Source organism: Globicephala melas, chromosome 10 (assembly GCF_963455315.2).
Source record: "Globicephala melas chromosome 10, mGloMel1.2, whole genome shotgun sequence".
Classification (NCBI taxonomy): domain Eukaryota; kingdom Metazoa; phylum Chordata; class Mammalia; order Artiodactyla; family Delphinidae; genus Globicephala; species Globicephala melas.
In genome coordinates, this window is record NC_083323.1 from 69,599,466 (window position 1) to 69,625,857 (window position 26,392).

The 26,392-nt window shown below is 37.3% G+C and overlaps 1 protein-coding gene across 2 annotated transcripts in view; it reads left to right on the forward strand.

Moving 5' to 3' along the window:
* Positions 1–26,392, forward strand: part of GXYLT1 (glucoside xylosyltransferase 1) — a 49,630-nt gene that overhangs the window by 13,540 nt on the left and 9,698 nt on the right. Inside the window, exons 2-7 of one of the 2 annotated variants that reach the window (XM_030835377.2) lie at positions 330–422; positions 10,297–10,468; positions 16,025–16,150; positions 19,111–19,362; positions 25,240–25,363; positions 25,579–25,751. In XM_030835377.2, coding sequence (XP_030691237.1) covers positions 330–422; positions 10,297–10,468; positions 16,025–16,150; positions 19,111–19,362; positions 25,240–25,363; positions 25,579–25,751 — 940 coding nt within the window. The remainder of the gene's footprint in view (positions 1–329; positions 423–10,296; positions 10,469–16,024; positions 16,151–19,110; positions 19,363–25,239; positions 25,364–25,578; positions 25,752–26,392) is intronic. The other variant, XM_030835378.2, reaches the window with a different exon arrangement.

The following is a 26,392-nucleotide window of genomic DNA, read 5'->3' on the forward strand; positions in this document are numbered from 1 at the left end:
TAATGAAGGAAGGAAAATTTTAGAAGTATTCCAATATTTTCTATGTCATCTTAGGAGGAGAGCTTAATATATTAAGAGCGTTCATGACTAAAAAACGTTTCCAGTCTGTGGTATTTTTTGCCTAAAGGTTTTAAAGTTCTATTTAAAGTAGTGCTACCCTAAGTAAGGGAGAAATCAATTTCCAGAAATCCTCAAGTTACCATAGCAAGTTGGATTTGCAGTTTTGTTGCTGTAAAATAGAACAGTAAGTTTTTATGTTATTGAGTAAATTCCTTGTTAGTTTTAAGCCAAAATACTCACGTAGGACTATTTCTGTCTTACTCTGTTAGGTGTAAAGATTTCTCTCTGTGTTACTGGAATCCCTATTGGATGCTGCCCTCTGATGTTTGTGGAATGAACTGCTTTTGGGAAGCGGCTTTTAGGTAGGCACTTAATATTTAATTGGTAGATCAGTGTAGGTAAGATTAGATAGTAGCTAATAAATTTTTGAGTGTAATAAAAATGTGGTCATATGGTCATAAAAATGTTTCTTTTCCTGTAATATTATTATACAAGTAAATAATTTGTTTTCTGATTGGGTTTTCTATTTTTTCCCACTTTGAAATAGTTATGACTAATTTTTTAATACATACTGTGTATAAAATGATCTAAAAAATTTTAAAGATGTTACTAAGATAAACCATTATTCTTAGGACAATTTATGATCAAATTTTAGGTAACAGGTAATGAAGTGGTAACCGGATAATAAAGGTAGATTTCCACTGACATCTACAGACATATAGCATTTATCTAACTTAAAGCTGGTATACTAAAAAAACATTTTGTAGCCAGATGGAGACAACTGGGGAAGGATTATATTGGTTATGAGCAGAGGGGTTGAATATTGAGGAATGGGAGGATAAAGATAAGTGTGTAATAAAGGAGCAAATGATATGACATTGTTTATTGGCCCTTTTTTAAAGTTTTTGACTAGTGCAGCTTTGTTCACGTCTCTGGACAATGAAGGCATTGGATTGACTGACTCTCAGGTCCCTTCCTGCTCTAACCTTCAACGAAGGAAACAAGTATTGGTAGGAATGGGATATCAGACTCTCTGAGATAGTAGCAGGGGAGAGTGAGGCTGTAGCCTAAAGTGCCCTTCCCAAGAATAAAATTTCTTTATGATTCATTTGAATTTTAATTCTACTCATTCCATTTGCCAGGCACAGTGCTAGGTGCTAAGAATCAGACTGAGTCTGGTTAACATGGCCCCATCCTTCTGGAGCTTACATTCTGATGGGAGCTTCACACTAGTCAACCTGAGACTCTAGTAGAGGGTGACAGGTTATAGCCACAAAGATGGGAGAAGCAGGTGGGAGGCATCAGGGAAGGCGTTTTCAAGGGAGTGACTGCATGACGAACAGGAAATTAGCCAGGCTTAAGGACAAGAGGTGACATATTCCAGGTGGGAAGAACTGCATTCTTAATAAATATTAGTAGTGTGTATTTTTAAATTCTTGTATTCCCAGTACATTATACATCCCATGAACAACTGGGAATGAATCATTGAAATCACATATTTTAATTGTATCTCATTGCTATGGAAAAGATTGGATGATTGAAATTCTAATATGGGTCAGTCGAGTCAGATTATGTAAACTTTTAAAAGCTCACTTTTTCAAGATAATCTTACCATTCAGCTTGTTCATAATTTTGGAGAATAGGAGCTCCATATTTTTCATCCTTTAAAGAGTTTTCTAGTGAATAGAGTAATGACAAGCACCACTTAGCTATCTCCGACCTGACATAAATCTGCTCACTCTGGGAGCTGGGTAAGGTTGAAAGCCCCTGTATACTCCGATTTATACAACCCAGGCCCTTTCGTAAGTTACGGCGTGAGTAATGATCTTCCTACCTCCTCTGCTGCAGAAGTAGCCCAGGGAAGTTGACCTAGTCTGAATCCTGGAGCTTCTGCTTAGTATTCCTTTTCTTTGAGTCTCTCCAACTCACTATTTTCCCAAAGCTCCGAAGAATTCCCTGGAAGGAATTACATGTGGATAGATACGTGACATTGTAAACCCTTGTGCTTTTTTACTCTCCTAAATTTGAGATTTTAAAAGTTATACTCTCTGCCTGTAATATTACATCCGTAGTATAAATCTGTAACCATTTTGTTACATGTATCATATCATTATGTAAAATCTCTTAAACTTAGTATGATCAGGCCACCCAAGATGGCTGTTCTCTTGCTCTCTGTACGTCCCCTGCTCGACCAGTCCCTGCCTCACCTACACCCTACTCACATGACTGACCTTCCTACATACTTGCCCCTGCCCCAACTGGCGATGGTTCTGACCTTTAAATCAGAACATCTCCTCCATGATAGCTTATCAAAGGGATGGTGAGGCGCGTGCTCCTCTGCTAGTTTCCCTGGTAACCAGTGAGCCACCCTGAGGTCAGTTCTCCCTATAACTGATTACCCCTTCCCCCCGCCCCCCAGCAAACACTGCTGCCATGTCATCTGCACACAGTAGCGTGCTGCTCCAGGACCTTGCTTTCGACATGTAAGCTCCCCCCATCCATTAAGTCATTGATGTCTCTGCTGGCCTGACTGGCCTCCTCCTTCGGTCTTGAAGCTGGGCAAGTACGGAGCTTGCAGGCCTGCATGCTGCAGCCCAACACTTAGTTTCTTACTTTGCTCTTGGGAATCCCTTATTTATTCAGTCTATTCCAATGTGCCGACAAGCTAAAGTGCTGTCCCATTGCCATGTCATTCTCCCCCTCCATTTCAGTATTTAAATAGCACCTCATTTTTGCCTGACTCTGCCCACCTGGGGAAGCTTCTCTGAAATCCCCTCGGCTACCATTAGCTCTCCCATTTTGCCTGGCACCAGTGGGCCCTTATAACTGGCACCATTTTCTTCTCCCCAGACTTGTCCCAGCGTTTCCAATTTGAATTCTTTATGTATTTTGATTAGACTTCTCTGGGGGGTTATTTCCTCCCAATTAATTTATTATACAGTGATCATAAAATAACATAAAAAAGCCCAAATCGCCTCAATACCCACCGCAAGTGTTTTCGCCGTTCCTGTGCGTGTGCTTCTAATAACTTGTATCTGCATGAGTTGTCTGCCCCTGACTGCGCCCCGGTGGCGTCACAGCGCTCACACCTCTTCCGCCTCCTCTATCCTTGAAACAAACCAAAGTCCCTACCGCAGCTTGCTTCCAGGCCCTTTCCTTCAAGCATCCTTTGTTTGTTCTTTCTCGTCACCAGCAAACATTTATGAGTATCTGCTGGCTTTACTTCCTTAAAAAACAGCAACAAAAAGAAGAACACCTTCACACCTCAGCCCGCTAGGAGCAGCACCCAGCCACCACCTGACAAAAAACCCCGCTCTCACTGAAGTCACCTCTGACCTCGGAATTGTTCTTTGAGCCCTAATGTGCTTTCTTGTTACCACTTCCTCTTTCTTCCTTTCGACTCTGTCCGTCTCTGGCTCTTGTCGTCTCAGGCTTTGTTCCCGCCGCCTCTGGACTCCTCTCTCCAGTCCTAACTCCTTAGGACTCTGCTCTTTCTTCTGCTGCTCCCTGGATGGTTTAACTGATACCTTCATTCCAGAGCTGTTCTCTGAGCTCCCGAGCTGTGTCTCCAGCTGCACGGTGGTGATTTTCGCCTTGCTGACTTGGGCTAGCCCCTCACACCTCCCCTCATCTGGGTTTTGTGTCTTGGTTCACGGTGGGCTTCCCACATGTCAGTCCGTCTGCAGTGACTTTTCCCGCCCGTCTCCTTTCATGCTGTTGCTCCTGCCAGCCTGTTCCTTTCTGTCCCTTAACTACCGTGGAATCACTTCTTATCCCGCCACTGTGACCTCCCTTCCGTGCCCACCGCTTCTCCCTTCTCTGTATCCTCCTAGTTACTGTACCTGCTGCATCTGTTGTGGTTGCGAATCATTACCCACTTCTGGAGTGTTGACTTCGCAGACGGACACCACGTGGTGTTCATTATTTAAGCCCCATTATTTGGCAAGGTGCTTGGCAACCAGTAAATGACTAGTAATTTTCCCCAGCAGTTTCAGACTAGGTTAGATGTTTGTGTAGTGAGCCCAGTTAGCAACCTTGATTGTTTTCTGTTTAAGCAATTACCATGCTTTCTGATTAAATCTTTCAAAAATCTGTCTTTTCACAACAGCTATAAATTGTGTGAGGTTAGGATTGTGGCTTTCTTGTTTATCCCCAGTGTCTAGCATGTGAAAGGAGTTCAAATATTCATTAAAAAGAATGGATATCACTTATGTTCTAAAAATTATACAGATTTAAGCCTGTACCAGCATTGTGTGAGTGTACTGGTGTCACCATAACCTTAACCTTATTGGGAGTTATAATTTTACCACTTATTAGAGTAAAATGGTAGCTTATTATTGATTTATATTCATTGATTATTTCTTGAATATATTTTTGCATTTATTTGGCTTTTTAAATTTTTGTTTGTATTTTCTGTATTGATATTTACCTATTGAGCTTTTTAATGCTTATTTTATGAACTCTTAGAATAACACGTTCTACCTTTGCCATTGATTACAAATATTTTCCTTATTTGTTTCATTTTTTAATTGTAGTTTTCTTTTCATTATGTAATCTCTTAATTTTAATATTATTATGTGACTTGAGCTTTTAAAATATTTGATCTTTCTCTCTATGATGGGAATTGATTCTCAGTTCATAGTCTGTGTATTTGCTACCTGAACTGTTATCTTGAGTGATCCCATGCTAGTTTTAAGAGGTATATTTTTACAGACTATTTTAAATTACATTTTAACAATTAATACTTACAAAATGTTGAATTTTTAATCCTTTGCATAAAACCTTGCAGTTTTTTTTAAGTATTATATTTTGTCCCCAGAGTGATTTATATACAACCTTTAAAGTAGTTTTACCTTAGTATGTTAATTCACCACAACTCTTTTTTTTATAGTAAGAGGAAAAACTTTTTTTTAAGAGCTACACATTAAGGAAATTATCATTAGTGTTTCTGAATATAGTTTTCCAATTTTGTCCAATTGCAAGTTTTTTTTGTTTTGTTTTGTTTTTTTTGCGGTACGCGGGCCCACTGTTGTGGCCTCTCCCGTTGCGGAGCACAGGCTCCGGACAGGCAGGCTCAGCGACCATGGCTCAGGGGCCCAGCCGCTCTGCGGCATGTGGGATCTTCCCGGACCGGAGCACGAACTCGCGTCCCCTGCATCGGCAGGCGGACTCTCAACCACAGCGCCACCAGGGAAGCCCACAAGTTTTTAAAGATAAGTTTGTGGCAGTTATTTTTTAGTTTGGGGAGATTGTTATCAGAAATTTAATCTGTTTACTTTGAGTCTGTGTACTTAATTATAATGCTAATTACTAGTCTAAATATTGTTATATGTTGTTTTCTTTTATAGAGAAAACACTAATTTAATTATAGGCTAGAAGAACACACTGGAAGCTTTTGATGCTAAATTTTGATTAAAAAATTTTTAATTTTGATTAAAAACTTTAATGTTTAAATTTTGATGCTGTCTAAAAAAAGAAAAATTATTATTCCTTTATAGCAGAAATGTTACTTAAAATAAGTCTATTCTTAAGGCTTGTAAGTCTGTTTACAGTATTTGTATTAGAATTTTCATCTAAAACATTGTGTTAACTTTTTTTTCTGGATTCCTCCTCTCAGCTTTTTACTTTGATAAGTTTTCAAATCTACAGAGGTTATAAGAATAGCATAGTGAGCCACTACATACCTGTCACTAGATATTTACCTATTAGCAACATTTTGCCACTTTTTGGCTGAACTGTTTGAGCGACAGCCTAAATATTCAGCATGTATTGCCAAAGAACAGGGATAGTCTCCAGTACCAACATAACAAAATTGGCACTTTCAAGTTATTTAACACTGACAGAATGTTATATTTATATATATTCATATTTCCTTATTTTCCTTTTAATGAACTTTGTATCTTTTCTACCCCATTCAGAACCCAGTCAAGGAACAAGTGCATTCAGTTATTAAATCTATTTAGTCTTCTTTTTTCTAGAACAATTCCCAGACATATTTTTGAGGGGGGGACGGGGCAGGGAGGCATGGTGGTCGGTGTCTTTCTTTCATGACATGATATTTTTGTTTTGTTTCGCAGAATGTTCCTTTATTTGGATTTGCCTGTCTCCTTAGGATTAGATTCAGGATCTTTGGCAGGAATATTGCGCAGGAGATCTTGTGCTCTTTGGGCGTTCTATGGGGAGGCATGTGGTGGCAGACAGTTAACATGATTGGTTGTTTGATCCCCTGGTTAAGGTAGCGGTGTCACATTTCTACACCGTAACAGTATCTTTATCCCCTTTGTAATGTGTGGGGATAATACCTTGATACTCTGTGGTTTTAGCATCCATTAATTATTCTTGTTCAAATCATCTATTGCAATAGTGAGTGCAAAATAGTGTTTTTTGTAATTCTGTCATTCCTTCTACATTTATTGGTTGGTATTCATCTTTAAAGGAGGGTTCCCCCTCCGCCTTACTCTTTATTTAGTATCATTTTGGACTCACTGATTCAGTTTTTTAATAGAATGTGTTACCGATCATTGCTGTCACAATTCTAGTCTATGCTCAGGCTATGCCAGATTTAGCCATGGGGACACTCAGGTGTTACCTTTGAATTATCTGAAGCATTTCTTCTAATCATATATCTGTAGAAAAGTAAGTTATGACTTTAAAATGTCCTTTTTGGATAACGTTTCTTTAAATCCACAGGGACTTTCTCTTATTCACACTGTAATTAATATATAGCATATTTTTGTAGATCCTGACAATATTAACACCATTCAGTTGGGACCAAAATTACTTGAATGGCTACTTCCCTACAACTTCTTCGAAGGTTTTAGTTATCCCTTCCTCTAGTGTAAAAGCTTACTTTAGATTTCTTCCAGTTGCAGTTACTTCCTGTTCCTGGGTCTAGGGACAGGGTGGTGAGCAGAGACATCTTTAAAATATGCTTTGTCTTGTCAGTTTAGCTGTTGGAGTCTGTACTGTATATAATGCTTTTGCTAAAAAGGGACACATAACAGAAAAACAAATGCAATATTGTTGACAGTACTACTACTTTTATAGAAATTGGTGGAAGGAGTGCTAGCAGTGTGATTAGAACAAGCCTTTCTGCAGTGCCTGAGAGCAGGAGTCCCTGGGACTGACCTTAGAAGGACTTTTTTTCCTTGAAGAACATTTGACTTATTTCTCTTGAGAAGGTTTATTATACTTCTGTATGTAGAGAGTTCTGTGCCAAACAGCACATGACTGTTACAGCTCACTCTTTAAATCTCTAGGCTTTTAGCTTTGGGGCAGGATCTAGTTATGGCCAGTTAAGCAATCCGAACCCATTATAGATTCTCAAATCTTGATGCTTTAATGAGGGTCTTTGTACCCTCATGAGTAACAGGACCTGGAGGCATTTATCAGAAAGCTGAGACAATGGAGAGTTCTGTGAGATTGTTGTGTGTCTTGATTGCCTTCTCTTTTACTTGTGTCGTTGTGGCTTCCACTGCTTTGAGGTGAACTGGATTCATGTCCCCTTGTTTAGGTATAGAAAGTGTAGATAGTCTCCCCTCTGATAGGGCTCCAAAGTTATAAACTGAGGGGCTCAACCGAAACGAGGGGAATGGATAGAGGGTACAGACGAGGACACAGGCACTGCTTCTTTCTAATTCCTGTCAGTGGAAAAGAACAGAGCTTTCAAAAGACCCAAGCTTATGCTGTACCTTATGAGTGAAAGAGGTAGCACAGCAGGTGAGTGGTGGAAGGCTAAACTCTGGTAAACCTGTAACAGAAGATGGTTGGATAGCTGGATAGCCATGTGCAAAATTATGCAGTTGTCCCCTCCTCAAACCACTCTTAAAAAGCAGTTCCTGGTAGATTGATGTAAATTTTAAAGGCAAAGTATGTACCTGATGTTATATCTTAATTTAATGATAATCTTAATAACTTGATGAAGAATGAACTATCACCACCGCTTCTCGAATAGTAAATTCCCCTTCCAACAATACCACTTTTTATGTGACTTCTCCATTGAATACCATTAACAAAGTGGTGTAATAATGTTTAACTTCATGAATTATCCAGGGAAGGTTTCTTTTTCTTAAAAGCAGTTGTTGTTGTTTGTTTTTAAAGAACGTCATCTTTAGAATAATTGGCCCATTAGTCTGAATAAAGGGTAGGTTATCAAGGTATTGGGTTTCAGCCTCCCAGTTGAGGGATCAGGGAAGGAAATGACTCTTGTGTTTTCTAGGAGATAAGTATTCATGCTGAAAAGCCTTTCTGCTCCTCTGCTGAAGGCTGACAGTTACCAGTAATTGTGTAGGTAAGAGATGTCCCATGTAAGAGAAGTGAACCCATTTTCAGGCCTCAGAAACTCAGAGCAGAAAAGCGTCAGTTTCAACTGCTGTCCTTAAATGTCTCTGGGCCCTTGGCAAACAAGCTTGTTAATATGACTGAATAGATACATAGTAGATGCAGGAGCACGTTATATATATTCAGACTTTATCATTAATAGGATAAAAAATTAATAATTCCAAATGTTTAATGTTAAAACATTAAGTTGTATGAATTTGATATTTAGGTGTGTTTTATATAGTCAATTGTTTGTATTTAATGTTATTTAGCATCATTTTCTGTTTTCTCATATCCTGGCCAGTTGAGGGACTACCCATGAGCAAGACCAAGATTTTCCTCAGGAAACAGTTCTGGGTCCACTCTGATACACGGACACATGAATGAATACTCAAGATTCCAAAGTCCTGTGCTAAGGAACATAACCATGATAATTTTAGCTTATAAATTTAAGAAAAATGATTAATCACCCATCCCTGCTACTACAAAATTTCAGTAATGGATACATACAACTATTAACGTTAAACAGTATTATTTGTAATCCCCTTATACATTTTACAGAAAGGATCTCTGTAACTAAAAATTCAGTTAAAGTCAAATTCGTATGTTTTTAGTTTTGGAATGTTTGTACTTCATAATACTTTAATGTGCTACTAGGTTGTTTTATGTTGTCTTCCACTCCTACATACCTTTAGCTGTCAGTTCCAAAAAGATTATTTTATGTCCTAATTACAGATGAGGTCTTTATTTTATATTGTAAATGTTAATTATTTAATAACAATGCAGTCACACATAATTATTTCTGTTCCTTGTATGATGGTGGAGTATTACTGGTTCAGTGGTAAGGTGCTTGCACTGCTGCTCTGTGTTAGAGGTAGGGTCCAACATAGCCTAGGCTGATAACTGGGGTTTAGGAATCTTTCCTTCCTTCCAAAATGATGTGCTATGAGCGTTTGACTAGTATTTTTAGACCACCTCAGAAATTTTTACTTCTCACTGATTACTTGATAAATGGGACTGCACAGTAAAACAAAACAAAACAAAACAAAACAACTTATGTGAAGGAAACTTCTTGTAATCAGCATGGTTGAAGATTGGATATAATACTGAAATATTTGAGGGTGAATTTATATCTGGGTTTGCTTCAAAATGATCTGTTGGTTAGTGGAAGGGGCTGTGGGGAGGGGTTTTAGAGGAAATAAGAATACCTTTGAATGGATAATTGTTGCAGCTGAGAGATGGGTACATGGAGGTTTACTGTTGTCTTCTCTCTACTTTGGTGTGTTTGAGATTTTTTTTTTAAGTAAAATAGTTAAAAATTAAATGGAAGACCTTCAAATCAGTGCTGCTCCCTTTCTCAAGTGGGGGTTTCCTTGAGAGAATTAAGCCCTAATGTCCTACAGCATCCAGAGTGAGTAGTGAATTAACTTCTCTCCCGTGCATCCAGAATGATGCTAGTTATGTACCATTCTTGGGGGAATGCGGAAGTGGTCATTTTTTGTGTTTTGTGGTTCCTGGTGAGGAACGTTAGCTGAGAAAGGCTGGTTGAGGGTATAGATATATATATATATGATTGATTCAACATTATACTGTTTTGTAATTTGATGTGTCTTTGCTTTTTAAATAGAAGGTTCAAACTTCAGGTTTTTTTTTTTTTTTTTTTTCAATTGAACTGTAGTTGATTTACAATGTTGTGCTGGTTTCTGGTGTACAGCAAAGTGATTCAGTTATATATATATTCTCTTTCATATTCTTTTTCATTATGGTTTATTACAGGATATTGAATATAGTTCCCTCTGCTGTACAGTAGGACCTTATTGTTCAAACCTCAATCTTTGAACACGGTCAGAATACCATGTCGTTAACATGTTACCCTGTACTAACACTGTTGGAAAATGTGGTTTTCTTTTCTATCAGGTATAGTCTGAAAATGCAGCCCGTTGAGGAAGTGCACCTAGCCGTAGTTGCCTGTGGGGAAAGACTGGAAGAAACTCTAACCATGTTGAAGTCAGCACTTATCTTCAGCATCAAACCTCTTCAGTTCCATATTTTTGCTGAAGATCAACTGCATGATAGTTTTAAAGGCATAGTAAGTATTTGAGACTTAGTCAAGCCTGTATAGTTGAATATTTAATGGTATATATAGTAAAATGTTGTTGAACAAAAATATGTATTCTAGGGCTTCCCTGGTGGCGCAGTGGTTGAGAATCTGCCTGCCAATGCAGGGGACACGGGTTCGAGCCCTGGTCTGGGAAAATCCCACATGCTGTGGAGCAACTAGCCCCGTGAGCCACAGTTACTGAGCCTGGAGCCTGTGCTCTGCAACAAGAGAGGCCGCGATAGTGAGAGGCCCGCACGCCGCGATGAAGAGTGGCCCCCACTTGCCGCAACTAGAGAAAGCCCTCGCACAGAAACGTAGAGCCATACACAGCCATAAATAAATGAATAAAATTTTTTAAAAAGCAAAATTCCTTTAAAAAAAAAATGTATTCTGCAGCTCTGCCCTCTAAGAGTGGGGACTGTTCCCTGCTGCCACTTCCATCTGTACTTCCAGATCTAGGGTGTAAGAGGAAGACTTGTTTTTGAAAAGGAGTTAGGCTATTTAGAGTCCTTTGCCAAGCATGGAGGTTTTATTTTACTGACTATATAGTTCCAGGATGTTTTGACTGAGAAGTCCTACTTCTTAATTGTGTTCCCATCCTTGGCTTGAGAGTGCCTCAATCAGAGTGTGCACAAAGGTTTTAATTCTGTTTTGAGTGGAGGGAACTCTTAATTGACAATATGGAGGGAAGTAGCTTCTTGCTCTGGTAAGAAAGTTTCTTATTTTGGTTTTGTATTAGTTATAGTCAGTTTGGCTGTAATGGCAGAAAACCCAAAATAACAGTGGCTTAAACAAGATAGAAGTTTATTTCTCTCTTATATAAAAGTAGGCAGTCTGTGGTATATGGCAGCGCTGTGTCTTCAGGGATTCTGTTTTTTTCTCTCTTGTGGCTGAGCCATCTTTAACTTAAAGCTTCTACCTCATGATCCAAGATGGCTACTCAAGCTCCAGCCATCACACTCATATTCTAGCCAACATGAAGGAGGAAGGAGTGAAGAAGGGGGTTCTGCTCCTCCTTTCTAAGGAAACTTTCTAGAAGTTGCACATGACATTCCTGCCAGTATCTCATTGGTTTCAACTTAGTCATGTGACCATATCTAGTTGTTTGTGTGGGTTGACGATATACCCTTTTAATCAGGACTGCCACATAACCTTAACAAAAAAAATTATTCTTATGCAAGAAGAGGAGAACAGATAAATATAGGAGGGAGAACATATACAAAGAAGAAACTTCACCTGAAATCTCATTACCTTGTGTCCTGAGATGGTGGTGAAGAGGATAATGATTATCCCTGCACCATCTCTTATCTCTCTATCTACACTCAATTAAGCTGTCAAACTGATTTGGGTTTTTTGCTTGATCTATGTAGGAAAAGTGTATTCGATGTTTTTTTCAGGTTAAATTAGTTCATTTTGCATATTAAGTGAAAAACACTACTTGTGACCTCAAGTCTTAGATTTCTGCTAAAATCTTTGATTCCAAGAGGCTTAAAGCTTTACTTACTATTTTACAAGGAATGAAATTAGAACATTCTCTAACACCATACACAAAAATAAACTCAAAATGGATTAAAGACCTAAATGTAAGACCAGAAACCATAAAATTCCTAGAAGAAATCATAGGCAAAACACTCTTTGACATGAATTATAGCACTATTTTTTTGGATCTGTCTCCTAAAGCGCAAAGGAAATAAAAGCAAAAATAAACAAATGGGACCTAAGTAAACTTAAAAGCTTTTGCAAAGGAAACCATTGACAAAACGAAAAGACAACCTACTGAATGAGAGAAATATTTGCAAATGATATGACGAATAAGGGGTTAATATCCAAAATACATAAACAGCTCATACAACTCACCATCAAAAACAACAAACAACCTGATTAAAAAATGGGCAGAAGAACTGAATAGACGGTTCTCCAAAGAGGACATGCAGATGGACAAACAAGCACATGAAGAGATGCTCAACGTTGCTCATTAATCGTCAGGGAAATGCAAATCAAAACCACAATGAGAGGGGCTTCCCTGGTGGCGCAGTGGTTGAGAGTCTGCCTGCCGATGCAGGGGACGCGGGTTCGTGCCCCTGTCCAGGAAGATCCCACATGCCGTGGAGCGGCTGGGCCCGTGAGCCATGGCCGCTGAGCCTGCGCGTCAGGAGCCTGTTGCTCCGCAACGGGAGAGGCCACAGCAGTGAGAGGCCCGCGTACTGCAAAAAAAAACAAAACAAAACACAATGAGGGCTTCACTGGTGGAGCAGTGGTTGAGAGTCCGCCTGCCGAGGCAGGGGACATGGGTTCGTGTCCCGGTCTGGGAAGATCCCACATGCCGCAGAGCGGCTGGGCCCGTGAGCCATGGACGCTGAGCCTGCACGTCCGGAGCCTGTGCTCCACAACGGGAGAGGCCACAACAGTGAGAGGCCTGCGTACCGCAAAAACAACAACAACAACAAAAAACCCACAATGAGATCTCACCTCCCACGTGTCATAATGGCTGTCTATCATCACAAAGACCACAAATAAGAAATATTAGGATGTTGAGAAAAGGGAATCCTCATATGCTGTTGGTGGACATGTAAATTGGTGTAGACACTGTCGAAAACAGTACGGAGGTTTCTCAAAAAATTAAAAATAGAACTACCATATGACTCAGCAATCCACTCCTGGGTATATATTTGAAAAAAATAAAAACACTCATTAGAAAAGATACATGCACCCCAATGTTCATAGCAGCATTGTTTACAATTGCTAAGATATGGAAGCAACCTAAGTGTCCATCAACAGATGAATGGATAAACAGATGGTATATACACACACACACACATACACACACACACACACACACACACACACAGTGGAATGCTACTCAGCCATAAAAAAGAATGAAAATTTTGCCATTTGCAGCAACATGGATGGACTTGGAGGGCATTGTGCTAAGTGAAATAAGTCAGAGAAAAACAAATGCTGTATAATATCACTTATGTGTAGAATCTACAAATTACAACAAACTAGTGAATGTAACAAAAAAGAAACAGACTCACACTTAACAGAGAACAAACTAGTGGTTACCAGTGGGGAGAGGGAAAGGAGGACAGGCAATATAGGGGTAGGAGATTAAGAAGTACAAATTATTATGTATAAAATAAGCTACAGGATATATTTTACACCACAGTATATCCTATATATAGTGTGAGAATGTGGCCAGTATTTTATAATAACTATAAATGGAGTGTAACCTTTAAAACTTGTGTACCTGTACCTTACATCTGTAACTTATATAATATTGTACACCAGCTGTACTTCAATTAAAAAACAATGCAGAAAAAAAGCTTTACTTACTGTTTTAAAATATTTCTGGTATCTGTACTTATGATATGTGCTTTTGTGATCTTAATCTTATTATCTGGATTGTTTCCTAAAATATTAACTGAGGAATTAATCTCATCCTAACAGTTCAGAGAATAGTAAGAGATTGCTACCAACTGTGGAAACCTTTGAAAATGTAATATAAAAGTAAAATAAATTTATTGCTTCATCTTATATGCGGCTTCTGTGTTGTCTTCAAAGCTGGCTGAGTTATTGCTTGTATAATATATACTATATTTTTAAACTTAGTTTTTCTTTAACTATCATGGTTAACTCTGAGACTGTTTGGTTTTGCTTTTGATGAAGGAGAGTCAAATATTTTGTGGAATGTGCTTTTACTGCAGAAAAGATGATTCGATATTAGAATTTTAAGAATGACTAAGATTTCATTTTGAAGTTGGTATTGAAAGGATCTTCTTTTAAATTTATTTATTTATTTATTTATTTACTTATTTTTAGCTGTATCGGGTCTTAGTTGCGGCACATGGGATCTTTCGTTATGGTGCCTGGGCTCTTGGTTACAGCGTGTGGGCTTCTCTCCAGTTACAGCACGCAGGCTCAAGAGCGCGTGGGCTCTGTAGTTGTGAAGCGAAGTCCCTTGAAAGGATCTTTAAGTGATTTATAAGTCACGCAAGGAAAATAAAATACTAGTGTTTGAAACTAATTAACAGATACATCAAAACAGTGTGTTGGAAGTAAAGTTATTCCCTTAAACTATGTTGGAAGGCATTGATTGTGTGTGTGTGTGTGTGTGTGTGAGAGAGAGAGAGAGAGAGAGAGAGAGAGGGAGGGAGAGAGAGGGAGGGAGAGAGAGGGTGGGAGAGAGAGGGAGGGAGAGAGAGGGAGGGAGAGAGAGGGAGGGAGAGAGAGGGAGAGAAAGAAGGAAAGAAAGAGGGAGGAATTAATGTTTTTAAAAATCCCTTGAACAGGGACTTCCCTGGTGGTCCAGTGGTTAAGAATCCGCCTTCCAATGAAGGGGACGTGGGTTCGATTCCTGGTCAGGGAACTAAGATCCCACATGCTGCGGGGCAACTAAGCCCTTGCACCGCAACTACTGAGCCCGCGCACCACAGCTAGAGAGCCTGCGTGCCGCAACTACAGAGCCCATGCACTCTGGAGCCCACGCGCCACAACTAGAGAGCCCACATTGTCTGGAGCCTGCATGCCACAAATAGCTCACGTGCTACAACTACTGTGCCCATTCACTTGAGCTCACACGCCACAAGTAGAGAGCCTGAGCGCCACAATGAAAGATCCTGTGTGCCGCAACTAAGACCCGATGCAACTGAAAATAAATAAAATAAATAAAATAAAAATAAAACAATAAAAAATAGATATGTGTTGAGCATTTTAAAAAATTTTTAAAAAGTAAAAATTACTTGAACACAGACATAATTCAAAAAGAGATCATCTTCAGCCTGTTATATAAAATGCTTAGTTTTTTCTTCCTGCAAAAATTGTGAATGCTCTGTAGGAAATTTAAATCAAAAATTCTGTTTAAGCAGCAGTGATAGGTAATACTTAAACTGAATTTGAAGCAATTCAGTGTCTTGAATTGCACTCGGGCTGCCAAAGAGTAAACGTGTTCATTATAAATTTTCAGATCAGAAAATCAGATTTTGCTTTTTGTAATGATTTTTTTTTAAATCATTTTTTTAAAATCATTTATGTATTTATGTATTTATCAAAATATTTTATTACCAGGAATATTGAATCTATATAGATAAATATTTTCTAATCAGTTTTTCACATTGGTCTGACTTGGATTGTAAATATTTTCTGTTATATCATACATACTGTGGTAATAAAATTAGTGCTTAATTTTTCTGAGTTTAACTTGTTCAGGGATTGAGAGGATTTATACATCAGGTCAAGCTGATGGAGGCGAACAGTTTGTAAGGCTCTTTCCACTTTGGTTTTGTGGTTGATATCCTTATAACTTCAATTGTCCCTCAGATCTTTACGGTGGAGTCTTTCTAGCATATTGGAATGACTTTAAGATTTTGAATGGAAACAAAATGGTGGGAAAGAAGAATCTAACTTTCTCTTAAGTGTGTATGACATACAATGTATAACATCTTAAATTTTAGCTTTTGAAAAATAATCTGTTGGTTTATGATTTTGCAGAGAAAGAGAAACAAATCTAAACCGAGTTTTTATTTTTTATTTGTTTTTTTATTTTAGCTTAACAGCTGGTCATTTCTCCAAACATTTAATTATTCATTATACCCGATAACTTTTCCAAGTGAGAATGCAGCAGAATGGAAAAAGCTCTTTAAACCGTGTGCTTCCCAGAGATTGTTCTTGCCAGTAAGTTTTTTCTCCAGTGTTTTTTTGGTTTGTTTGCATGTTGCTGTTACACACACAAGTTAATGAAGAGTTCCATATAGATCAGTTAAATAAACACACATGTATGATTTTCCCTTTGAACATTAGAAGAAAGAAAAACTTCCCATAGAACAAATAAAAGATAGAATAAAAAAACCTCTGTTAAAAACGAAAAATGTAAATAATTTCTGTTGAAATACTATTTCTTACATTTTAATTGATTCATTTGCTATAAACTTTCATCTCTAAGAAGGAGTTAGAGGTCATCAGATCTTAATGGAGCCAAGTCTTTGCCAGGAGGAATGCAGTGACAGGATCACCTGCCAGGTGCAGACTTCATTTATAATTTGGGAAATGAAGTAGATCATTAGATAATCATTTCTGTCTTAACAGCAAGCCAGTTCACCTTTTCTGGCTGATATTTTAACACAGACACAAAATTTGAGGCACGTGAACTCGAAGGGAAATGGGAACCATTTATTCAATGGGGCTGTTCTTTGGTGGTGGTCTCTGGTGATAAACCCTGATTATTTCTTTTTAATCTAAAAATATTCAGGGACTTCCCTGGCGGTCCAGTGGTTGGGACTCCGAGCTCCCACTGCAGGGGACACGGGTTTGATCTGTGGTCAGGAACTAAGATCCTGCAAGCCACATGGTATAGCCAAAAAAGAAAAAATAAATAAAAATAAATAAAAATATTCAGAAGCCAGCTTACCTTTTCCATTTTGAATTGAATTCACTGATAGTTTTAAAATTCTCAGTAGTTGTTAGAACCACTGTAATGTTTAAAATAGTTACGGTAGTTAGAAATACTGAGTTTAAGAAGCTCACAAGTTTCTGGAAGGTGAATTACTGGGAAGAAACTTAAGTTACTTGTTATTATTAAGTGGATTAAGGCAATTCTTAGTATATTAAGAATAGAGTTTATCAAATCCAGGATGTCAGTTAAAATTTAAAATTAAGTTACATTTTGATAGCTGAGTCTGCCTAACCAGTAGCTTTATTGCTGAGCATAAAAAATCTGGATCCTAGGATATCTTTCTCATTACCTGCTTTCATTGTAAGAAGCACACAAATAAGGGATTAAAGGGGAAAAGCCTAAGAAGTTTTAGGTACTTAATGTAGGCCTTAAATTTTAAAAATTAACAAAAAATCTTATGTTGACTCATTGCAATGTTACATCATTTACTTAATAGTTTGAGTGCCTCTATTCTACCAAGTATCAGTAATGAAGGGCTGGGTATATAGGAATGAATGAAACAGATTGCTTGTTTTCATAGAGCCTGTTGTCTGATGTGGGAGGCTGACATTAAACAAGCACATTATGACATTAAATAAGCACAGATATGTCACTGAAAAACAATGATGAAAGAAGCATGAGGTTACAGTCATTGCTCTTCTGTTTTATTCTGCATTATTAACAAGTTTAATTGTTGATGTCTTGATAGGAAATTTGCCAGATCATTTAATGATGTAATCTGGTTAAATTCCTAAATGGAATTTGAATACTAAAATTAAATACTTGAAGCCTGTCAAATTGTCCTCGTCCTTCACTCTTACTTCTGCATCGTTTTAACCAGATCTAAGTAAATCGATTCTTCATTTTTCTAAGTAAAATCCTTTTTTTTACTAAGTTTCTCCTCTAAAATAGATGGATTAAAAGAACCAAGGTAAGCTCTGCCAACTCCTTGTTCCGCCAAAAGGAACCATAGAAAAATACTGACGTGGTTATTATTTAACCTTATGTATGAACTCCAGTTGGCAGTGGCTCCCAACAGTAACCCTGGAGCTTCCTGTAGTGTCTTCCTAGATTGCTAACAATACAAAAGTCTGTAAACACACATTTGTCTCATGGTACAGAAGCAAAATGTTGATATAAAAACAATTTCCCTCACTCTTCGCCCCGCAAAAAGAGAGAGGAACAGACATCCACATACATACATACCCTTTTAATTGTAGTCTTTGAACAAGTGAGCCTTCTCTACTCAGGCTCTGTAGCCAACTGTCAGATATTTTTCCCCAGCCTGATACTAAATCAGTGGGGGCATGGAGTGATTTCAGCTTCGTAACTGCTCACCTTCGTAACTGCAGGAGGAGGTAGCAGCTTTGAAAAGGAGCAGAATGAAGATCAAGCTCTTATCGTCTTTGTATTCTTAACCAAAAACCTTTAGGTTAACCTAATCATTGAGTCTTACTAATACACTGGGATAGGCAATACATTTAAATTCGCAGGAGTCACATTCTAAAGTGTATGGGTAAGGCAGAAATAAAAACGTACCCTTGAAAATTCCTATAAGAGATGCATGTTGGAGGTTTAACGTCTCTCGGAAAGTGACATAGCGAGTCTTCCAAGACAAGTCTTGTCTTCACCCTTGCTATGTGAGTGCACATTTTCTTCGATTTGTTGGGAGGTAGTAAGCTCAGAAATAAGAGCATGGGTTCTGGAGTTAGGTGGTCTGGACTTCAATTTTGGCTCTACCATTTGCTGGCTGAGCCCAGAATGAGGTAAAGGTGCTGGCCATTAGTGTTACAGGCTGAGGGGACGAGTTGAGATCTCCATTGGTACTGATTAATTTCTGTATTTTACCTCAGGAAATTGAGATTCGATATGTCAGTTCACCGAAGCTAATGTTATTTTCCATTATGAAAAACATTTCCACCCTAGTCTTTGAGGCTACTGCTTTTATTTTTTCTTCCAATTTTTAGTATTGAGTTTTTGTTCTGATTTGTTTTTATAGCTTTTCTTCTCTAAAAGTTAATTAAAGAGATTAGCAGACCATCTATATATGCTCTTGTAAAAAATGAGAGACTTGGGAAAAACTACTTTTAAAAATTAATGTCAATTAGTTTCTCTCTTAGGTGTTTTTTAAATAATGAAAGCCTCTTTCATGTTTTATATTAAATAGAGTTACAGTTAATGATTCAAATATCTTTCCCCACAGTTAATCCTGAAAGAAGTTGACTCACTATTGTATGTCGACACTGATATCCTTTTTTTACGGCCCATTGATGATATTTGGTCTTTACTAAAGAAATTTAATTCCACACAAATTGCTGCAATGGCACCAGAACATGAAGAGCCTCGAATAGGCTGGTATAATCGCTTTGCCAGACATCCATACTATGGAAAAACTGGAGTGAACTCTGGAGTTATGTTGATGAACATGACCAGAATGAGAAGGAAGTATTTCAAGGTAAGTCACCGATCCAGGTTAACTTATCTCTCTTTTCCCTCCATATTGTTTGGTTTCCAATTTAATTTTGCTTTATTAAAAACTAGATCGAGCTATTCAGAATTTTTCCACTTATCTAGAATAATTGAAGAAAAGTGTGTTCTTAGTATTCTGTTTATTAGAGCATTACAGTAGGTCAGAGCAGATGGTGTTACAATGAAGTAACAGTGCAGCAAGTGTGAACATCACCTTCCTAGGTTGGTATTCCAGGCAGGAGTTGTCATTTTGTAGTTGTGCAGCCTCATAATACTTGAATCTAAAGTGTGGTACGTTTTGGGGGAACACAGATTGTGGTTAAGAGCTAAGAACCGTTGGCTTGGTTCAGACGCTGAGATCTTGGGTAAGTTTTGAACATCTCTGGGCTTTGATTTCCTCATCTGTGAAATGGGATGATAGATAACAGTACCTATGTCATAGGGCTTTTGTGAGGGTTAAATTAGTTAGAAGGGAGGCTAACACGTAGGAAACGTTGGCTATTTTGGTGCTATTGGAAGTTAACTTTAAAAAAAAAAAGTTCCTGTGTGTTTCTCATCTCTCAAATTGTGGGGTCAGTAGAAGAGTGAGGCTATTTAAATTCTCTTATTCTGCATATTCTGAACACATGAGTGTGTTGTACTGTTTACCAGTTTCATGCTGGTGAGTCCTTAAGTCGTTGTAGTCTGGGGGCATTGGGGTCAAGTGGTTTAGCCTTACGTTTAGCTTTGCCACCTGTTCACCACAACCACTAGCCAACTAGTTAACTTTCAAACGTCAGTGCTCTCAGCTGAAAAATAGAGATAATAAATGGACTTATGTAGGTTGTCTTTTTAAAAGAGACCCATTCAAAATGCTTAGTACAGAGCATGACACATAGTAAGCACTGCAGTGTTAGCTAAAAGCAGTGGCTTCTGAAACACTGATATTCACTGTTTATCCTTTTACATCTAGTTAGTACTAAATCAAATATTGAGGGATATTATGTCTTTTATGGTATGAATATATATGTAATATATATGTATATTTGTCTGGTATTTTTCTTATGGCTTCTGGTGGACCAGAATTTACACCATTACTTATTACTCCTTTCTGCATGTCTGATTTAAATCTCTTGTCCCTTCTTATCCTTGCTCTAGGCAGCAGTACTGCTTGTAGCGTTCACCACTCACATCTCGCCATTTCATTCTTAAGACAGTTAATACCCATCACTCTTGTCTTCTGTAAAGATCTAGTAAACCTAGGGTTTTTTTTAGCTTTCCCATTTTCTGTACCTTTCTGAAATCTTGATTTCATTTCACTTTTGTCTTCCACAAATGAATGCATTAATGAGGCCAGTGTAACCTTTGCTTTTGCTTACAAGTGAACATCTTTCTTCAATTACCCAATTTTTTGATATATTTTGAGTTTTAAAATTTCATGTACCATAAAGTTTTATTAAATAAAACAGGTGTCATACCATGAGTTTTCTTACTTTTCTGATGATTAGACTATGCACAGTAATATTATACCAGAAGATGGTGCTGTAAGATTATGTGCTAAGGAATAATGTGACTACTCAGGAGCTCTTCGTTTGAAATTCTTAGAATTATGAGAAGTGTAGTGTTGCAATAACCTTAGAGATAATTTAGTGTAACACCATTACTTGATTTTTAAGAAAATTTCAAATTGCAGCTATATAGTTCAAATCTCTGATTATTTTTTATTTACCTTTTACTTACTTAAATATCATTCTTAAATATGTTTAACAGTTTCTCCCCTTTCCCTTTTCTTTTTGTCTGTGGCATGTTCTAAACCAGCTAGAGATGTAGATATAAGAGTTGAAATAATTTCTAAACTTTCAAGCTTTTGTTTTTTTCTATGTATTAATGACTTAATGAAGAAAAATATGAGGAGTGTGATAGTACATTAATTTAGTAGGCACAATTTACTTCATACCTACTATCCCTCTGTTTCAAACAACTCTATTCTTGCCCAGTGGGAACAACACAGATTTACTCTGTTTCTAAATATTGTATTTATGATTGCTGATATGTTTCTACAAAATTTATTGATTTTTAGTTCTGTTTTTCATATATCTTTCTTTATTTTTCCTGATTTCCAAACATACCTTTAGCAAACACTGCCTTGTTTTTTCCTACTAACTCTATAATTTCTGGCACAGATCTTAAATTTTAGAGCTCTAGTGATGTAACTGAATTACTTGTAATAACTTTTCAAACTGTTTCACGCAGATCCATGAATGTTACCCCATAGTGCCTATCACATGAAAAGCTGTAAGATTACCCACTTAGGACAGTGGCCATGGCCATGTTTTAAAGTCTTTGCTTTGCTGTCACCCAGCCCTACCATTCATGATTATTCAGTTCCAACCTGATGTATTATAATTGTATATTTTAAAAATTAAAATAGTAAAATTATAACTTTTTTGTTTTTTTTCTCATAATGCTTGATAGACATTGATATAACACTGGCTAAGATACTGCTTTGTATTTTGTATTATGATTGTATTTGCAGTGTTGAATCTCTGTTAAGATATTTCTTAACCTTTTTCTATTTATTAGCTAAAAACCAGAGAATATAAATAAGGCATCTTGAGAATTTTTTTCTTGTATATTTACTGTACCCTGTTCATATCGTGCCATATATTACTTTGTAAAGTAATTTTTGCCTGTTTTCTTCATCTACTGAGGGCAGGGTGTGTCTTTTATGCAGCTTTGTATTCAGAATATTTAGCATGGAGTCTGGCGTAAAGTAGCAACTCAGTAGATAATTACTGGCAGAGGACAGACAGAAGTTTTAGAAACTAGGCCATTAATGAATTATTGAAAAATTAAAAAAAAGAGAATACTTATTGTGAGGTGGCTGTGAGGGTCATTTTTACATATTTGAAAGATATATGTGATGGAGGGCTTTTATTGTGTTACATGTAGAGCTTAAAACAATATCAATGAACATCTTACCAAAAGGGATGGAACTTTTCAGAGATTAGGAGAGTAACTAATCTTTGGGAATTGATGAATTCTCAGTTTCTAGCATTGTTGGAACATAATAGGAATAGCCACCTGTCAGTTTTATATTTGTTTGTAACCTAAACTGATGATACTAATGAGTCTATTTTCAAAAGCATACATAGTTCTAGAAATGAAACTAATTTATCTTAATATAATGCATGTGCATTTTGGTAGGTTTGCTGAAATTAGTAAATTAGAACTACATCTTTTTAAAAAATTACAAAACTACTTCAGCTCTATCATCTCCCACCTCCTCTCCCTCCTCCGGTCAGTAACTCTTCTTGCCTGTTCACTTGATGCCAGTTCCTGTATGCCAGCTGTTGTACTGTACTACTGTACTTTTCAAGGTATTGTACTGTAAGATTAAAAATGTTTTCTTTAAAAAAAAATTTACAAAACTAAATCATGCTTATAAAAATTCAGGCAATTCATTGCATATAGAGTAAAAAGACAAGTCCCCCCTTTACACACCACTCTCCTCAGTTTCATTCCTTTGCCCAAATGGCATTATAAACTTTGCTGTGTATTCTTCAGACCCTTTAAAAAAGTATTTTGAAACAGATATACATGTACATTAGCATTTATATGTAGAATTCTTTTATATATCTTCAGTTTGCTTTTTTCACTTAGTAAATATATAAATGATTTTTATGTCAGTACATATAGTCTGTCACATTTAATATGTGTGATATTGTGGAGAAAGAATGTTTTGATTTTATTGTTTGTGTGTACTAGTATGAATATGTAGGTACATGGCTGAAAAATATCTCATGTATTTTAATTTTTACTCTCCTGACTGTACCACCAATGTGGGATGAAAATCTTTTCATACAAATTTTAGCCATTTTTGTTTCCTCCTTTGTGAATGGCTGTATGGCCATATCCTTTGACTATTTCTGTACTTTGCCGTTTTTCCATTTCTGTTGACTTGAGCTCTTTTTATATATGATGCCTCTTTATTAAACTCATTTCTCATAGTTTTCGTTGGTTGTCTTGGATATTCTAGGTTGTATCCTCAGCAAATAATACTAGTGTTATTGCTTCTTGTCCAGTATTTTTCTAGTAGGACTTCTCCTTTACGTGTATTATAAAGGTCCCCCCACCTCCCACCCCTTGATTTTTTTCTTTTTTCCCTAAAACTGCCCTGGACCTTGTAATTTTATCTTTCTTTTCTTTGAATAGATGTATTTCTTTGAATAGGTGTATTTCTGTCTCTCTATACATTTTTTTTTTCATAAGTAGAATCCAGTGAAGACTTGAACATTGACATGGTACAAGGGGTCCACCAGTCCTGTCTATTTAATCTGTTTCTGGTCTTGGTCCTTTTGAGCAATTCAGAAGTTTCCTTTTCAGATCCTAAGAACATTTAGTGAACATGATCTGTGACTTATTTCAGAGTCATCCTTTCAATAAAGTATTTTCTTAATATTTCCTTAAGTAAAAAACTTGTTTCAGTCATTTTCCAGATTTACTTCTGATTGTGTATAGTTTACTGTATTTACTGCATTCTGAGAAATTTCACACAAAGGTAATACAATTATAGCAGATTATATTTAGTTTAAACACGTAGTTTTTTCCCCAGGAATTCTGACTTTTCTTTCTCGAAGGATAGATTGTTTATACCTCCATTGTGTTTGTTATATATCCTAGAATAGCTTGTAATAATGTTTTTTAAGCTATCTGTGGAGAAGAATCCGTGTTTTTTTAAACATTATTTACAATCTGTCATGAAGCAATGCTTTTCTAAAAATAATGTAAATAAATTACTAGGAAAATATTAGACTAAATAGACATAAAGTTGCTATAAAAGTTTCTAAATCTTACTCTTAATTTGTGTACTTAAATCTTGTAGAGGACATGAAAAATTCACTGATCAGCACACTGCAAACTGTACTTTGAGGAGTACTGGTTTAAGTCTGGAGAGTTTCAGAGAGTCAAATTGGTATAAAAGACTTAGTATTCAACTTCACCCCAGGTTCACATGATCCCCAGCCCTCTTTCAACTCTGTTGTTTCCTTAGGTATGAGCTATGAGTAGTTCCGTAGAGGCTGAAAAGGCATCTGACGAAATTCAGTATCTATTTTTGATTTATCAATTTCAAATGACCTCTTTGAAATGCCAGCTATAAAGGGTTGGCAAATCAGACTAAGAATAATAATGATCATGGTGATAATAATAGCTAACACTGTGCCAGGTACTTTTCCTAGTACTCTTTATTCATATATTAACAGGTTTGATCCTCAGCAGCTGTATGATAGAGACATAGGTACTGTGTCTAGACATATGACATAGGTACTAAAGCTATCTGCTTTTTAAGATGAGGTCACAGTCATAGTACTTAAACTACCACCTACTTTCTCTTTCCCTTTCCTCCCCGACATCTGTTAGTTTTATCACTTCTTTGTGCAGCTTCAGATACCTTCTTCTGTTATCTTCTGCACTCCAGCTGGACAGTTTTACTGATACTTATGTTTACATTAGGGTCACTTGGTTTTGAAACAAAAGTTTACACTTCTGGGCTTCCCTGGTGGTGCAGTGGTTGGGAGTCTGCCTGCCGATGCAGGGGGCGCCGGTTCGTGCCCCGGTTCCGGGGGGATCCCGCATGCCGCGGAGTGGCTGGACCTGTGAGTCATGGCCACTGGGCCTGCACGTCCGGAGCCTGTGCTCCGCGGCGGGAGAGGACACGGCAGTGAGAGGCCCGCATACCACAAAAAAAAAAAAAAAAAAAAAAGAAAGTTTACACTTCTCCCCTTGATCTGTAACAATTGCTAAGGGAAGAATGGGGAACTGTCATTATGCTGCCGTTTTACACCTGGAAGCCTGAGAATCTCATTAATGTATTTACCAACAGAATGATATGACCTCTGTGCGACTACGATGGGGAGATATACTTATGCCATTGCTTAAAAAATACAAACTGAACATCACATGGGGTGATCAAGATCTGTTGAATATCATATTTTTTCATAATCCAGGTAATCATTTAAATTTATTCTTTGCATTTGTAAAAAAAATCATAGTTAATATTTAGTCAGAACTGGAGAAATGCATTTATTTGATTTTGGCTTATACTAATGGCTATCACTCTTTTTTTTTAAGACAGAGTAAACTAAATTTAAACTAAAATTTTGCAAAGTATTAATTCTGTGGAATTAGGGTATGTTTGCTTTTTTGTTTTGTCTCTGCCTAGAAAGCCTTTTTGTTTTTCCGTGTCAATGGAATTATCGACCAGATCATTGCATATATGGAAGCAATTGCCAAGAAGCCGAAGAAGAAGGAATCTTTATTCTTCATGGGAACAGAGGTGTTTACCATGATGATAAGCAACCAGCGTTTAGAGCTATTTATGAAGCACTGAGAAATGTAAGCTTTTTTTAAAAAAATGTTTTTGTGGACATACTCGCAAGCTTACAGAGAATTTGCATATCCTTTACCCTAGTTCAAGAGTTATAAACCCAGCACTCCTTCCACATCTAGCTCTGGCACTTGGCGTTCTGCTGTAAGGAAGAGCACTCCCCTTTTCCCACTTATTGATCTATACATTATCAGTGTGAACTCACTGATACGTATTTTTTTCCATGATTTATAATGCAGCATTCAATTTTATTTATATTGATGCTGAAGTTGTGCCAGATTTGGCGATTGGGAGCCCTTTTGGCTACCTCTTGTGCTCATTTGACATATTCCCATCATTATTTTGAGTACCTCCGCATTCTCTGTCCAAACAAAATACCCCAGGCTCGTCTTGTTATACATTCCCTGCCCTCACCCTGAAATCAGCTGTCAAAGGAACTCTGATACTTATTGCTACAAGGGTGTCTTCCCTTCTAAGCCCTTTCAGCAGCAGAGCTGGGAAATACAGATATACAAACACACACAGTCATGTGCTCACACCAGTGCCTCCAGTTCCATTCCCTTAGGCCCCTTCCTTGCCTTCTCCTACTTTGTTTCTGTTTTATCTCATTTCTTCCACAATTAGAATCCTGGCTCCGAGCATAAAATAT